Here is a 15,100-nt window from a genome sequence, read left to right as displayed (position 1 = left end):
ACAGCACGGCCAGGGTCCAAACCCACAGGCCCTGACGGCGGGTGTGGAGCAGCAGGCAGTGGCCAGGCCGGGCACCCATTTGGAGGTCCAGCCCAGGCACAGAGATTCCACGCTCAGCTCCCTCTCCCCATCACTCGCCTTCCCCTGCGCCCCCTTTCCACCTCACCTGGCTACCCGTCCTTCCCTTCCTTCCTCCACCTTCTCCACCCTGGGGCCACCCCCTCCCACCCACCCCTCCAGCCTCCCCTCGGCTGCATGGGACAACATGCAGGGACCGACCAGCCTCGGGGTCACCCGTAGCCACTTGGGCACTTGGCCTCTCCCTTCTCCTGACCCCCGCCCTGTCCCCATCCTGTCCCTGGACATTCCAGCCTGGGGGTCTCTCTCCCTGTCACTACACATCCTCTTCCTGCCACCACGGTGACTCCCTGCGCCACCCTCTCCTCCTTCCCCTGCCACCTAGACATATCCCGGCAGAGCCGCGGGGCCTCCCTGCCCGTCACAGCCGCAGCCATCACTCGGGCCACACTCTCACCTTCCAGGCTGGGCTGGGGTCAGACTCCACACAGTGCCAGGACCCCACCCTTCCTCCAGCCCCCCAGGGGCTACTGGGGGCTTCTCAGCCCTGAGCTCCCACCTGCACACAGTGCCCACCTGCCCCAACACCTGTGTGGGCCGATGCCTGGCTGCCAAGCTGAGCTGAGCCCCTCTGAGCATAATGAGATGTTCCTGGGGCTGTGCCCCTCCAACCAGCCCTCGGGGCCGGGAGCCATGGCGTGCCCTCTCGGGGCTCTGGCAAGGGGCGTCTGCCTCCAGGCGGCCAGGGTACCCTGGCCGCCTCTCACTCACCACTCTGCCCAGCTCCTGTCCCCGGCTGGAGCTGGAGCCTGGCCTGAGCTTCAGTGCTCTGGGCTCCTGCCCTGACACCCTGCCCAAGGGGCTGGGCCACTCGGTCCCTGTGCCCCCTGCTGCCGGCTCATTCGGGCTCCCAGGCCGGCACCCGCTCTGGCCGACAGACCACCCCACCCCGAGGCAGCGCCGCCCACCAGACGCCCAGCCCTGCCAGGGCGGGGGGCCACCCCACCCCTAGATCCAGGCCTTGGGTGGGCCCGAGGCAGCCACGCCCCTTTGGACACTGTGGTTTGGAGGCCTGGCTTCCCCCAACCCCCTCGGGCCAGCCCGGCAGGCTGTGGGCCCCAGTCCTCACCCTGCTGTCCCATTGGGGTCTCCAGAGGCCTCCAGGGCATGGCTGCCCCGGGGTTGGGGGAGAGCTGGCTCGGAAACCCACATGCGCTCACTGCTGAGGACAGATGCCTGGACCAGTGGCAGACAGGCTCCCACCGGGGCTCCTTCAGCCTCCAGAACCTCCCTTGGGGGACCGGGAGCCAAATGCCATAAGGACACCAGCAAGGTGACCCAGCCAGCCCAGCCCCCACCTAACACACCAGGCGCCCAAGGCCTGTGGGACCAGGGCAAGGCAGCCCAGGGCTCAGGTCACTCCCAGAAGTGAGTGGGCTTGGGATCCCCTGCCTCCCTCTCCTGGTCCCTAACATTGGCCTGGCCTGAGGGGAGCCTCCAACCACCTGGGGTGGCTGAGGGGTGAGGGAAGGCCGGAGCCTGGCACCAGGCTCTGTGGGGTGGGGCCCAGCCCTGGGGTCCAGGCCTGCCAGCCTGGAGCATCCCGCTGGGAGGACCCGGAGTCTGGGAGGCCACACAGCTGGCACAGCCCGGGGACGAGCCAGGTTTGGGCAAGAAAGACGCTGTCGGTGCCTAGTTTGTCACAGAGAGAGGCCGTAACCCCCTGACACCCCCTGCCTACCCTGCACCCGGGCCCGGGTGCTGGGAGAGCCCGGGCGGCCTGCAGGTATGGGACCAGGTGGAAGCAGTGGGCGAGGCAGGTGGGCTCCCTGCTCCAGGGTGACCTTGGGCAGGGCAGCAGCCTCTCAGGGCCCGGCTCTCTCCCCATCAGACGGGCGCTGGGGTTCAGTCTCTTGGGTATGAGACGTGCTAACCACCCGGATAGGGGTGGCAGAGTCCCTGGCCGGGCAGGGCCAAGGAGGCCCTGTGGGTGGCGCCGGCACAGGGGCCTGGAAGGCGCGCAGGTCAGCGCCTGCCTGCGAGCACCGCCCCCTGCGGCTCAGCGAGCTTTGCCCCGCCTCCTTTGTAGGGGGCACTCCCACTCCCCGCTGTCTGGCGGTGGGGGTCCCCGGGGAGCTCAGAGGGACACTTCCTCTACTCTGACCCACTGGCCAGCCACCCGAAGGCCCACCTGCCCCTGCCCAGGTCCTCAGGGGCTCGTGCCCAAGCCTGCCTCCTGCTCAGCAGAGCCAGAGCTGCACTGCCCTCCCCCGCCCAGGCACGCAGTGTGCCCCTACTCACCCAGGGCAGCGGCCTGGGAACGGACACCGGTGGCCCAGGCCCTCCTGTCACGTTGGGCAGCTGGGGACTCTTCCTGTGGCTCCTCAGGGGCCCTCAGTTTCCCCATCTATTAACCAGCACTGGTCAGCCCTAGGGATTGAGCCCAGGCACGCAGGGCTACCTCGGTGACCCCCGGAAGGACACATCCCAGCTGGCGTATCCCGGAATGGAGTCGCAGGAAGCAAGCAGAGTGGGGTTGCCAGGGAAGGCGCCCAGCAGGGCCGCCAGACCCCACTGCGACTCCCGCAGGCCGGGGGGGGGGGTGCCCCTCGGGCCGGGTCGGCACGGCAATGGGAGAACACCACCGCTCCGCGTCTTCAGGGGCCTGGCAGGCCGAAGCTGCTGAGCCACCTGCACACCTTGTCCCTCCTCCTTCCCAGGGCCAGGGCTTCGGTGGCCCTGGGGATGCCAAGAGATGCCCATCCAGGAGCTTCCCAGCATGTCCCATGCCACTAAAGGAGGCAGGGAGCCAGCTCGCGGCCTGGCAGAGGAGCACAGTGCTCCCAGCTCGGGAGAAACCGAGGCAGACTGCATGGAGGAGGTAGCATTTCAGCTGGGCCTTCTATGCCTGGAAGGGTTGAGGAGGAGGAAGGGCACTGCAGGCAGCTCAGAGGGAGGTGGTGAGCGTGGAGCTCTCAGCCCTCTCGAGCCCAGGCCTGCGGAGCCTCTGGCCCTTTGCCTGCACAGCACTGCAAGGGGCGCCACCACACTGCTAATGTACAGAGAAGGAACTGAGGCCCAGAGAGGATGGAGCACTGGCCCACGACCTGAGGAGGCCGGGACTGGGGGTTGGACCCAGTGGAATTCTGAGTCCGAGGCCTGAGCTCACCCCACAGCCCGTGGTGCCACCCACGCAGGGCTGGCGCGCTGGGGGCAGCAGGTACACGGGCTGCAGAGTCATGTCATCATCTGTAAAGTGAGGGTGACTGTGTGGTCCCCAAAGTCAGAGGGACCACAGGTAAGGCCTTGGAAGCTGTACGAGATGGGGTCTTCATTCTGGGAGCACCAGGCCAGGGCAGAAACCCCGGCCAGGGCCTCGGGGAGCCGGCTGGCTGCCTCCGGGGACCCAGAAGTGCAGCTGGGAGTGGGGGAGACGTGGCCTGTGTGCCCGCACCTGCACGCAGCCTGGCCAGCCTGACACGCCCCTCACCCTGCCCACAGCGCAGGGGCAGCCCCTGGGAAAGGCTGGGGGAGCCCCCTGCCCGGGACTGGCCCACGCTCAGCCATCCGTGGGTGGCGCCAGCACAGACATCCTGCCCTGCCCTGCGAGCCCCCACCTGGGCCGGGAGAGACCTACCTCAGGAGGTTCTCCAGGCCCTGTTTGCCAGGGTTCCACCTCAGGGGCGCCAAGAGGCTCATACTGCTGGGGCCGCCTGCCCGGCCAGCGACCCGGCCTGACCCTGGCCCAGGGGATGCTGCAGCTCCTTCTTCAAAGGCCTCGCTGGCCCTCTGTCTGCTGCCCTTCTCCTGCGCCTCTACTTGGACCCCTCTCCCCTCTTCTCTTTCTCTCTTCTCTCTCCTCTCCAGTCCTTCACACCCTCTGTCCCTGTCCCTCCATCTCTGCTGCCACTCCCTGCTTGGTCTGGCCTCTGGCCCTGAGGCCCCTGTCCCTGTCTCCTCTCTCTGTCTGCTGGTCTGTCCTGGACCCTCTGTCCCCTTGGGGGGTCTCCTGGGCTGCCCCCTGTGGGCTGCCCCCGGTGTCTCCGTGCCCCTCTGTCCCCTGCCTCTGGGCCTATAGACTCCGTGGGTCTCTGGGCCCCCTCCTCCTTCAGGCTTAGCAGCTGCTTCCCTTTTGTTCCCCCCAGCCCCCCTCCCTCAGTCTCCACCACCTCCACTGCCCCCTCCCCCCAAGACTAGTAAAAACGTCAGGGAGAAGCCCTCGATGCCCACCAGCCACGCTCAGTGGGACCTGGGGGGCCTGTGATGGGCAGGAGCTGCCCCCTCACTCCTCTGCATCCCCTAGGACACCTGGCCAGCCTCTTCCTGCCTCACTCACTCTTCTTCCTTGTCACCTCTGCTCCCCCAGCTCTTGGGGTGCCGGGTCCCCACATCTGCCTCCCCATCCCTTCGAGCCTTCCTCCGCGCCTGGCCGGGCCCTGCTCTCCTTCTCTCCCACATCTGCCTTTTGGGTCCAGAGCCCTTTCCTGCACCCTCTCGCCCTGCCGCGCCCTCCACTGCTCTGCCTGGCCCTGGGCCCTCGGCCCCTGGCTCTCTCGGTCCCTTGTCTCCCTGGTCCCAAACTCAGCCCCTGTCTCCTCCTTCCCCTGTGGTGTCTCTCTGTCCCTATCTCTGTCTCCCTCCCTCCTTCCCTCCCCTCCCTTCCTCTCCCCTCCCTTCTTCCCTCCCTCCCTCTCCCTCCCTCCCCCTCCTCCCTCTGGGTGCTCCGTTTCCCTTTGTTTATTCCCAGCCTTCGGCTCCTTTTATCACCTCAAGGGGGAGGCCCGGCACCCCAGGGATCCTCTCTGCTCCCCAAATAGGGAGGCCGCTCCCCTGCCCGCCCCCCGCTCCTCACTGCGCAGGTCAGTCAGAGCTGCGGTACCCTGATGGCAGGCACCAGCTCAGCCTCCCTGGGTTGGCGTGCTGCTCCCAAGGGGTGGCCCCTGGGCACAAGGTCAGCATGGTGCCCTGGCCAGCCAGCCTGTGGCCCCTGGCCCTTTGGCGAAGGCCCCAGAGAAGCAGCCCAGCCCACTCTTTCTCTGGTTGGGCTCAGCCACCATGACTCACTGGAGGCTAGTGGCCGGACAAGGGGAGGGACTGGACACGCTCGAGGGGACTCACTGAGGGCCGGCAGTCTTCCCCCCAGGGGCTTGCCCACTGGCCAGGGCTCACAGGACCTTGAGAAGTAGACACCCTGTACCCATGTCTCAGATGGGGAAACTGAGGCTCAGACTATTCCAAGGTCTCAGAGCCAGGGCCTGGTGGAGGGCCTCCCGAGAGGCCACTCCTGTGCACGTGGCCCGTCCGCCCACCCCGGCCCCACAGCCACTGCCAGGGGACGTGGGAGCGAAGAGAGGGCAGGGCGCGACCGCGCTGGCTAGCGGGCGGACGCGCGAGCACATCGCCATGTGAAGACGGCTGTGTCGGATGTGGCGGCGTCAGTCGGAAAATTCCCACCTGGGCCCATGGCCCCGGTCGGCGCTCAGTGCCTCAGGTGGTGGCAGGCTGGGGAGACTCTGGGGGGGTCAGGAAGTCTGGCTCAGATCCCCCTCCACCTACACACCAGGCTGGGCCCCGTGGCCAGTCCTGGAGGGGAGCCTGAGCAGCTTCCCTTCCCCCGCTCAACCTAGGAGGGGCTGGGACTACAGGGGAGCCACAGAGGCCTGGTGCCCGCTGCTGTCCCCAGCTGTATCCCCAGCAGCCAGCCAGAGCTGTGCAGGCCTGGGGGGGGGGGGGGATGTGGGGCAGGGAGGGGCAGCTGGTCACCCAGGGAGGTGAGCCTGGCCTTCACGCTGGTGCCGACCGCCCAGCACCCCCTTGCCTCTTCTCTTTGTTGCCTAATCTGAGTCACAGCAAGGAGTGAAACTTGCCAAGGCCTATTTTGGTTCAAAAGAAGGAAAAATATTCCCACAGGGTGGAGGGCTGCCCGGGGACTGTGGAAAATCCCTGACACCAGGAATTTAACAATAGTCACACGGCCTTCCATCGGAACTGCCGGTGAGGGGGAGGCGGCCAGGCTTCGTGGCTGGACCACAGGGCAGCCCACGCGGCCTCGACCCCACTGCCACTTGCACACCCATCCATCCACCCCCTCGCTCTCCCACCGCCTCACTCATCTGCCATCCACGCACCCACTGCCCACCGTCCCTCTGTCCGCCCATCCCGCCACCCATCCATCCCTCCGTCCATCACCCACCCTCTCTGTACGGCCGGCTGTCTGTCCCTCCACGTAGCGCGGACCAATCCACCGGTTTCTCAGTGTATCCAGCCACCCGGGGGTCCACGTACACACACTGTCCCTTTTCGTCAGCACCCCAGCACCCCTCACCGCCCACACATGCGTTCATCAGCCCCTTTGCAGTGCTTTATGGGGCCGGGCCCACCCACCCGTCTCCCACCCATGCGCAGACGCACACACACCCACACCACGCACCCACCTCTAGCTCAGTGCCTCAGTGCGCACAGCGCCCTTCAAAGCAGCACTCACCCAGCGCCGGCCGCATGGACCGCGACCGTCACCTCCACGCTGGCCCATCGGGCGTGCGCCTGCCGGCCCAGCCACCAAACGGTGAACTTTTATTCTGTGTCAGGTCCTTCTGCCCCTTCACAGGTGCTTCTGTCCTTACTCCTGCTCACGTCCCCAAATGTTTCAGCATTTACCCATCCCTTCCCTAGATGCAATCACATATCCGTCCGTCCATCCACCCACATGTTCGGCCGTCTTTCCACCTCACAAGTCACGCGTGCAATTGCGCATGCATGCATATATGTACATCTGTCCGTCCTCCCCCACACATCCTTGCCCAGCACGTCGCCCAGTAAGCCGTCCAGAGGAGTCAGGGCTGAAAGCCGTCGCCAATCCGTCGTGAAACTTCGCCAGTAAGTGGTAGTCACTGTCGTGTCCGCCATCCGTCCTCTCCTGCTCACCCATCCATCCTCCCCATTGGTCTTCATATGACTGTCCGTCTGTCCGTCTACTTTTCAACAGAGCTATGGAACGCGTACTGTGTTCATGTTTTAGACGCTGGGGATTCAGTGTTGACAAAGTCCCTGCTCTCTCACAAGGCTGACATTTTTGTGGGGACAGAAAATGTCAGTATGCCCTGTAATGTATCAGGCTGGGGCTAATGCACCGGACAGTGTAATTCAGGGCACGAGGACAGGGACTTCTGGCAGGGACTGATATTCTACAGATAAGAGCCTAAGCCAGCCTCTCGGGAGGGAACCAGCCTTCCCTTATTTGAAGAGAGACTTGAGAAAAATGAGGGAGAGCGGCTCACAATGCGGAGAAACACCGAGCTCGAAGCCCCCGCTGTAGGGGCACGCTCATTGCCCTCGCTCTCCAACCGCTTACCTACACGTCTGTGTACTCACTGTCTGTCCGCCTTCCCATTCATCTGTCCCTTCCTACATCTGCCCGTCTCTCCACACAGAAGTCTATCTGTTCTTCATATCCATCCGTGTGCCTAAGTCACCTGACAGCCTTCATTGATCTGCCTAATTCCATCTACCCACCAATCTACCCATCCACATTCCCATTCCATTTGTCCCTCTATGCATCCATCCATCCATCTGTCCATCCATCCGTCCACCCATCCATCCATCCACCCATCCATCCATCCACCCGTCCATCCATCCATCCATCCATCCACCATCCATCCGTCCATCCATCCATCTGTCCATCCGTCCATTCATCCACCATCCGTCCATCCATCTGTCCATCCATCCATCCGTCCATCCATTCGTCCATCCGTCTGTCCATCCATCCGTCCACCCATCCATCCATCCATCCATCCATCCATCCACCCATCCATCCATCCACCCATCCATCCATCCACCCATCCATCCGTCCATCCACCATCCATCTGTCCATCCATCCATCCGTCCATCCATCCATCTGTCCATCCATCCATCTATCCACCATCCGTCCGTCCGTCCATCCATCCATCCATTTGTCCGTCCGTCCGTCCGTCCATCCATCCATCTGTCCATCCACCCATCCATCCATCCATTTGTCTATCCGTCCGTCCGTCCATCCGTCCACCCATCCATCCATCCATCTGTCCATCCATCCATCCACCCACCATCTGTCCATCCGTCCGTCCATCCATCCGTCCACCATCCATCTGTCCATCATCCACATCTATCCACCATCCGTCTGTCCGTCCATCCATCCATCCACCCATCCATCCATCCATCCATCCACCATCCGTCCATCCATCTGTCCATCCATTCATCCATCCATCCATCCATCCATCTGAAGTTCATCTATCTCTTGGTACACCTGCTCATTCACCTGTCCAGGTCTGCTAATTAGGTTACTATACTCAGGTTCAAAACAGCACCCATTTGACAGGCTAATATTTGTATCATCCCTGTTGCTAAATATCCTAAATATCATGTGTGTGCTTACCTACCCACCCCTCATTGGTCCACCCAGTGTCTGTCCATGTACGCCCACGCCCACCATTCCGTTCACCTGCTCATAGTGCCACACGCCCCGCCGCTTGCCCGTCTGGCGCTGCCGCTACTCCTGCCACCGCCAGCTAAAACGTATGAGGACTTACATGCCAGAGACTTCTCCAGGTGATTTCCTTTATGATGTGACCCTCATAAAATCCCTTTGGGGGAGGTAGTGTACTATTCTAATGAGGAAACTAAGATAAAGAGTATTAAGTAATTTGCTCAGTTACATACATCCATTTTCATCACTTTTATAAGTCCACAACATATATTTTATCACCAGTTTCAACCATCAGTTTATCTACTGTTTGTCTGCATAGCCAACTGACCATTCACCCATCGATCTATTCCTTCATCTATCCGGCCCTTCGTCCGCACAAACGTGCTCACATACATACACGTACCCTTCCCTCCCTTCGTTCTTTGTCTGTCCATCCATCCCTCCGTCCCTCCGTCCATCCACCCACTCATCCATCCATCCACCATCTACCCATTTATTCATTCCCCAACCTTTCCAGGACCTTTCATCCACACATTTATTTATCCACCCTTTCTTTTATCCACTCAGTGACTTATCCATCCATCCATCCGTCATTCATTCATCTATCTAGTTGTTCCTTCTTCCTACTTTTCCTCATACACCTTTTCTTTAACCCATATTTTTCTCCATCATTGAGTCTTTTATTTTTCTGGGTACTTTTTTCTCTTGTGACTCAGACGCGGTTCCTAAGCTGTGTCCCAAGAAGATGAGCGAGCAGACCCCGTGGCCCAGTCAGCCGGGTACCACAATGGAATCTGAGCGGGACCTGGAATCTAAGTGGTCTGTCCTCCCGTGCAGACACCCCCATCACCACCCACACCCACTCCCACTCCCACTCCCACTCCCACTCCGGAATGTGCGCTCACAGGGTGAAAGGGGAAACAAGCAGTGGGAGCCCACAGTGCAGGGGAGAGTGGGTCAGGGATGCTGGCCTCGGGGCCCCCGGGTGACTCCGGATAGAGAAACGTCCCCGATTCACAGGGGAGGTGACCGCCAAACGGCCCAGAGCTCAACTGCCTCCTGTGTGCCTCCGGCCAGCCAAGGGGGCCTGGGAGGGCCGGTGTAGGTATAGGGACTGGGGTTGGGTCTGGGGCCAGGGGAAAAGCTGAGCCTTCTTTCTAGATTCTTCTAAAATCAACTGGCTAGACCCATCTGTCCCAAGTCCCATTTCTTTTTGAGAGGAAGCACCTGGGAGGGGAGGAAGAGGAGGAGGCGGCAGCCTTGGGTCCCCTCAGAAGCCAGCAAAAGCGCAGGTAAGTCTGGGAAGGAGGGCACAGCCCCTATAGTGATGGGGCCCTGTTCCTTCCAGAGCCAGGAGGAGCCCCCTCTGAGCCCCCACTTGCCAGCACTGGGGCAGGGCTGGGACCCTCCTGCTCTCTCATGCACAGCCCACACCTCCACTGTTGCCGTCACCTCTACTGCACTCCACAGGCCAGGTCTCCTGCGTGTGCACGGGTCCCTCCCTCGCCTCGGCCCCCCTGCACCTGGCAGCCGGGGACACGGGACCTAGGGGGCAGGTAGCGTCATGTGGCGCCGGTGCCAGTGGAGGGCTGGCTGCCCCTACTGCCCCCAGAGAGCCATCGCTGCTCCAGGAGGTCCCAGTCCCTTCCAATTCTGTGCAGGGAGCTGGCTGCCTGGAAGGGGCTCTCAGCCAGGGGACCAGCCCATGGTTCCACCCACTGTCCCACTGTCCCCATCCCACCCACTCCTGGTTTCCCAGCTTGGAGGCAGTGGGCAGATGGAGTTTGGGCAGAACCGCCCCGGCCCCGGGAGAGAGCCAGGGGCTCTCTATGCCCGCCTTCTCCCCTTCTGCCTGTGCCTGGGTCCACAGGCCCGTGCTGGCCAATGGGCCAGGGAGGGCGGAGTTTCCAATCTGCCAGCCTCTCGGTCCCACACCCGCACGGCCCCCAGCCCACTCTCCAGGCGGGTGCTGGGGAGTGGTGGGGGGCCCTAACCGTGCACCCGCAGACGGTGCTTCCTCCTCTGGAAGAGAGGCTCTGACTCTCTCTGCCTCGGGAGCTTGGATTGGGGGGTTTGGGAACCCCCTGCCCCAGCTGGTTATCTCATGGCCTTGCCCCCAATTTCCCAGAAGCCCCTTGGAAAGCCCTGGAAGGAGCGTCCCTGATACAAAAGGGCCAGGGAGGGGCCAGGCCTGTGGCGCGGCTGAGAACTCTGGAAAGAACCAGCCTGCTCCGAGGGGGCCAGTCTCATTTCTGCTTTCCGGGCAGGTCCAGGGCCACCTTCTCGCCGCCAGGCCTTGTTCCTCCTGCTCCTGAGGCCTTGGAAGCGCCACCCTCACCCTGCAGGAACCCCCGCAGGCACTGCGTGGGGTGATTGAACACTTACAAGGGGCAGCACAGACACTCCTGGGCCCCCCGAGGCCTCGCCGGGCCCCTGGCACCCTGGTCTGGAGGCCACGGGCATGCCGGCTCCCTGAAGGGGTTCTGCAGGGACGCGGGGCTCCGGGCCGCTCTCTCCAAGCCGGCTGGGGCGGCCCTGCGGCCTCCCTCGGGCAGGATGCGGCACTTGGAGCCCTTGTTTCGACCTGTGAAATGGGGGGGGACCCCTTCTCTGGGTTCCACAGTGACAAACTCAGTTTGTCCAAAACAAAATCCTAAATTTACTTGAAACTTTATGGACGCTTTTGTTTGTGTCTGGTTTGTGTATCGCATGCGTGGCCCAGAGACGCCAGGAGGGCAGACCGGCAGCCCTGGAGGAGTTTAACCAGGTCTGGCGCGGGGAGCGAGCTCATGGCGGGGAAACTGAGGCCTCAGAGGGTGGGGCTTCTTTGCCCACAAAGTACTAGTTCAGGTGACAGTGCTGGGGGCTGGCCGTGCCCCGGGGACTCTGCCTGTCCCCCGCCCGCCGTGCCGACCCCGTCCCTCCCGGCAAGGACTTCAAGGGCCTCCTCCCATTGCTGCACATGGGCCCATCGCTCTGGCACCCTCTGAGGGACACCGAGGCCGAGGCGGCCGGCGACGTGTGGGGAGGAGGGCAGCATGGGCCACGGGGGAGAGGTGGCCTGCCCAGTCTGGTCCCCGAGACCCCCCAGCACTGTCCCTGCGTGGCTGCAGGTGGGGTCCCATGTGGGGTCTCTGAGGAGGCAGAGGGGACGTAGGAGAGGGTATGTGCTGTGGAGGGTTCTCCAAATCGGCAGGGTGACGACCTGAGCCGCCCTCCCCAACTCCCCACCGAAGGAGGGAATCTGGAAGGGTCGGGCGAAGGTGGGAGAGAGCCAGGACCCCCAGCGGCCTGGCCAGGAGGAAGGCCCCTGGCCCCCCGGCTGAGCTGAGCGGCCCCTCCTCTGGGGGATTTCCTGGGCCTGAGACCCCTGACTGGTGGGCCCCGAGGCCTGACTTGGCACTGACGGAGAAGGAACCCCAGACCTCTGGCTCCAATTCTTCCACCCCAGCAGCCTGCTCCAGGCTGATTCTGTCCAGCTCCACCCTCCCTCCTGAGTGGCTTGGCACTGCCCGCGGCTCCTGGCCACATGCACCCGCTGTGGCAGGCGGTGCCGGGTCCTGCTGGGAGGCCACGGGGTGAGAGGGCCACCTGGGGCCATCTGAGGGGAGCCCATTTACCCCCCTGCAGGGCATGGTCCATGCTGAGAGGTGTGCAGGGTGACGTCCGAGAGCCGGCAGCCCTCCCGGGCACGGCGTGCAGGTTGGGGGTTGGCTTTGTCTGCCCCGCCCCTGCCCAGCAGACCCTTGGGGGTCCCCGGTGGGGTTTCCCAGGCCACACACCGTCTGCCTGGCTTGGGGACTCCCCCCCCCTCAGGAACATCCCCAGGCCCCTAGGTCACCTCGGGAAAGGAGAACCCACTTCCCAGGCACCTTGGTTTCATTCTGAAAGGACGCACTGCCCGCCACGCAAGGGAGGGTCAGGGTAGGGAGGCAGCGATGAGTCCTTGGGGCGCCGCGCTGGGGGCTGGGGTGCACCGGGCCTGCTCTGCCGCCCGACTCCCTGCCCAGGTACGGCCCCAAACCCCCAGACAGGCACCGGGACGCCTGGGATCAGCCACGCCACTCCCCCTCCTGCTTGGGCTGTCCCCCCGCCCCTCCTCTCCTCATCTTCTGTGACAGCTGAAGGGGGGTCAAGGGTGGAGCCAAGGAGGGAGGGGGGGTGCCTGGCCCAGCCGCTCAAGCTGTGCCCTTCTATGGGCATGAGGTGGCCAAGGAGCACGGAGCGCCGGGGGTTTGGACGGGGCTGACGAGAGGAGCCATTTCTGAGCGGGCGCAGCTGTCCTCAGTCACCTGCTGGGTGGCAGAGCACCTGTGCCCTGAGTCAGACCCCCACAAAGGCCACGGCTCGCCTCCCCCGCCCGCACTCGGGCCCCACAGACGGCCCACGCAGGGCCAGCAGGTAGAAGGAGGCCCCCTCCCTTCCCACGGGCACAGGGACCCTCGCGCACGCTCACACTGGTGACAGACATTCGTCATCAGTGAAAGCATCACACCCGCACTGCTGTCTCCAGCCTCCGGAGGAAAGGCTGAGTCCAAATCCCCTTGGCCCGTCAGCCCTGAGGCCCGGGGTCCCTGCCCCCAGCTGCCCCCACCTCCCACCAGGCCCCCATCTCCTTCCTTCGGCTCCGCATCTTACTCCTCTCCCTAGGCCCTGGGGCCCTGCTCACTCCCTCCTGCCCAGCAGGGCAGCGGCCCCACAGCCCCCCCACCCCACCCCACCCCCGCCACCCTGGGGCTGGTGGTCTCCATCCCCATGGGGCCCCATCTCCCCCGTCAGACCTCCACCTTTCCCTGGAAGTCCCACCACCGCCAAGGCTGCTCACTCCCATCCTTTCTGGGACGTGCACCTGTGGCCATTGGACCCCAAGGTGTGGCTTGGTGCAGGCGCCTGCCCTTCCAGGCCCCTCCTCCGTTTCTGCCCAGCCAGGCCCCCCTTGGGCTGCAGGTTTTCGAGGCTCAACTCTGGGGGGCAGTCGCGGCACAGGTGGTGGCCCTTTCTGCCAGCAACCCACAGAGCCTCTGCCCGTGTCCCTTCATGGTCCACCTCCAGCCAACAGCCCCGCCTGGCACTCAGATTGGGGTCCACCGGCCCCCCGCCTCCCTCACCAGAGTGGGCAGCCTCGCTGGAGGGCAGCGGCGCTCAGCGGAGCCCTAAGCGCAAGCTCTGGCGGTCCCCAGGCGGAGCAGCCCCGTGGGCAGGCTGGGCCCAGAGCCTCCCACCACACCCCCACCTGCAGGCCCCCATCCTCAGCCCTGCCTGCCCCAGGCCAGGCCCCACCCTGGGTCCCTCCGGGTCCTGGGCCAGCTCTCAGGGACTCAGCCTCATCCGGGGTGGGGGTGGGGGCCCAGCCGCAGACGCACGGCACGGAGCAGCGCTCACCACCGATGGGTCCACCAGGCCCAGGACGCAGGGACTGAGCATCACCCCTACGGAACGGAACACAGGCTGCACGGCCTCCTCGGGCCTTACCCCGGGCCTTCTTCCGCCAGTAGCTCTTCCTGCTCCTCGCCATCTGGGTGGCCCAGAGCCTCCGCCATCGGCCTGGTGTCCGTGCGGGCGCTCCTCACCGTCTGCGTGCAGGGCGCAGAGGGCTTCCTGGGGCGGCGGCTGAGCCCCCACCCCCGCCCCGTTTCACTTCCCCCTTTCGCTGCAGGTTGAGGTTTGCACTTGGGTTGGGGTGTTGTTTTTAACCAGTTGCAAGAGGAGAAAGAAAAAACACCCAGCAACCAGGAAGCATTGAGCAAGTGGCAGGGGCCTGGGGTGGCCTTGTGAAGGCAGAGGGGCTGCTGGGGGACGGGGGCACCCTTGTGCCGTGCAGAGTCCCAGCACCTGCACAGGAGCCCCCCACACTCCTCCTGGGGCCCCTAGCAGCCGGCTGTGGCCACCAGGGCCCCAAGTGCGCGGCACTGTCCCGCGGGTGCACCAGGGTGCGGTTCTAGCCTCAGCAGCCTCTGAGCTCAACACCTTGACCTCTCCGGATGGAACCTTCTGGGCGTGCCCACAGGGCGGACGCACCTTTCCTCCACCCTGGGGGCCATCGCCCCGACACCTGGCCTGGTCTGTGCGCCTGAGTCTTGTCTGAGCACTTTGGGGGTCCCTGTGGCCTCTCCACTCCTCCCCTCCCCGCCTGCTCAGGGACCTCAGAACTGACTCCGGGCATGGTCAGCATCACCAGGCCCTGGGGCCTGAGGGGTTCCCTGGGAGGCACAAGCAGGAAAGAGGGGACACCCTGAGCCCATTTCAGCTTTGACTGTTGTCAGCTGCTGAGAGCGCCCAGCCCAAGGGCTCAGAAACCCGTGCTTGTGGGGGCCAGATCTCAGCGGGCTCGGGCTGTGTGCCGTTCAGCCAAGTCGGGCGGTCAGGAAGGTGGCAGAGATGTCCCACCAGCCCCAGGCTGACCCCTGGGCCCTGAGACAGGAAGACAGGAAGAAGGCCTGCCAAGCCCTGGCCCGCGGTGGCCCAAGCCATCCATCCGAAGGGACTTGGAGGGGGCCCAAGGCAAAGGGGGCACGGGAGAGGCCCAGGGGTGGGGCAGGCAGCACCCCACAGTGTTCATCC

At 64.1% G+C, this 15,100-nt stretch overlaps 1 protein-coding gene across 6 annotated transcripts in view; it reads right to left on the bottom strand.

The window, feature by feature from the left end:
- LOC112317085 (troponin T, fast skeletal muscle) overlaps nt 1–14,166 on the bottom strand; it is a 51,509-nt gene extending 37,343 nt beyond the window's left edge. For 2 of the 6 annotated variants that reach the window (XM_053923987.2, XM_053923988.1), the window contains exon 1: nt 655–811. In XM_053923987.2, the coding sequence (XP_053779962.1) occupies nt 655–773 (119 nt within the window). In that variant the 5' untranslated portion in view covers nt 774–811. Of the gene's footprint in view, nt 1–654; nt 816–3,715; nt 4,208–14,011 lie in introns of those variants that run through there. The other 4 variants (XM_045183175.2, XM_045183176.2, XM_053923989.2 and 1 more) reach the window with 4 other exon arrangements.
- Between the last annotated feature and the right edge of the window lie 934 nt (nt 14,167–15,100).

This window comes from Desmodus rotundus, chromosome 5, assembly GCF_022682495.2.
Source record: "Desmodus rotundus isolate HL8 chromosome 5, HLdesRot8A.1, whole genome shotgun sequence".
In the NCBI taxonomy this organism is placed as follows: Eukaryota; Metazoa; Chordata; class Mammalia; order Chiroptera; family Phyllostomidae; genus Desmodus; species Desmodus rotundus.
The sequence above is the reverse complement of the archived record's forward strand: the minus strand, read 5'-3'. Positions and strand labels throughout refer to the sequence as shown.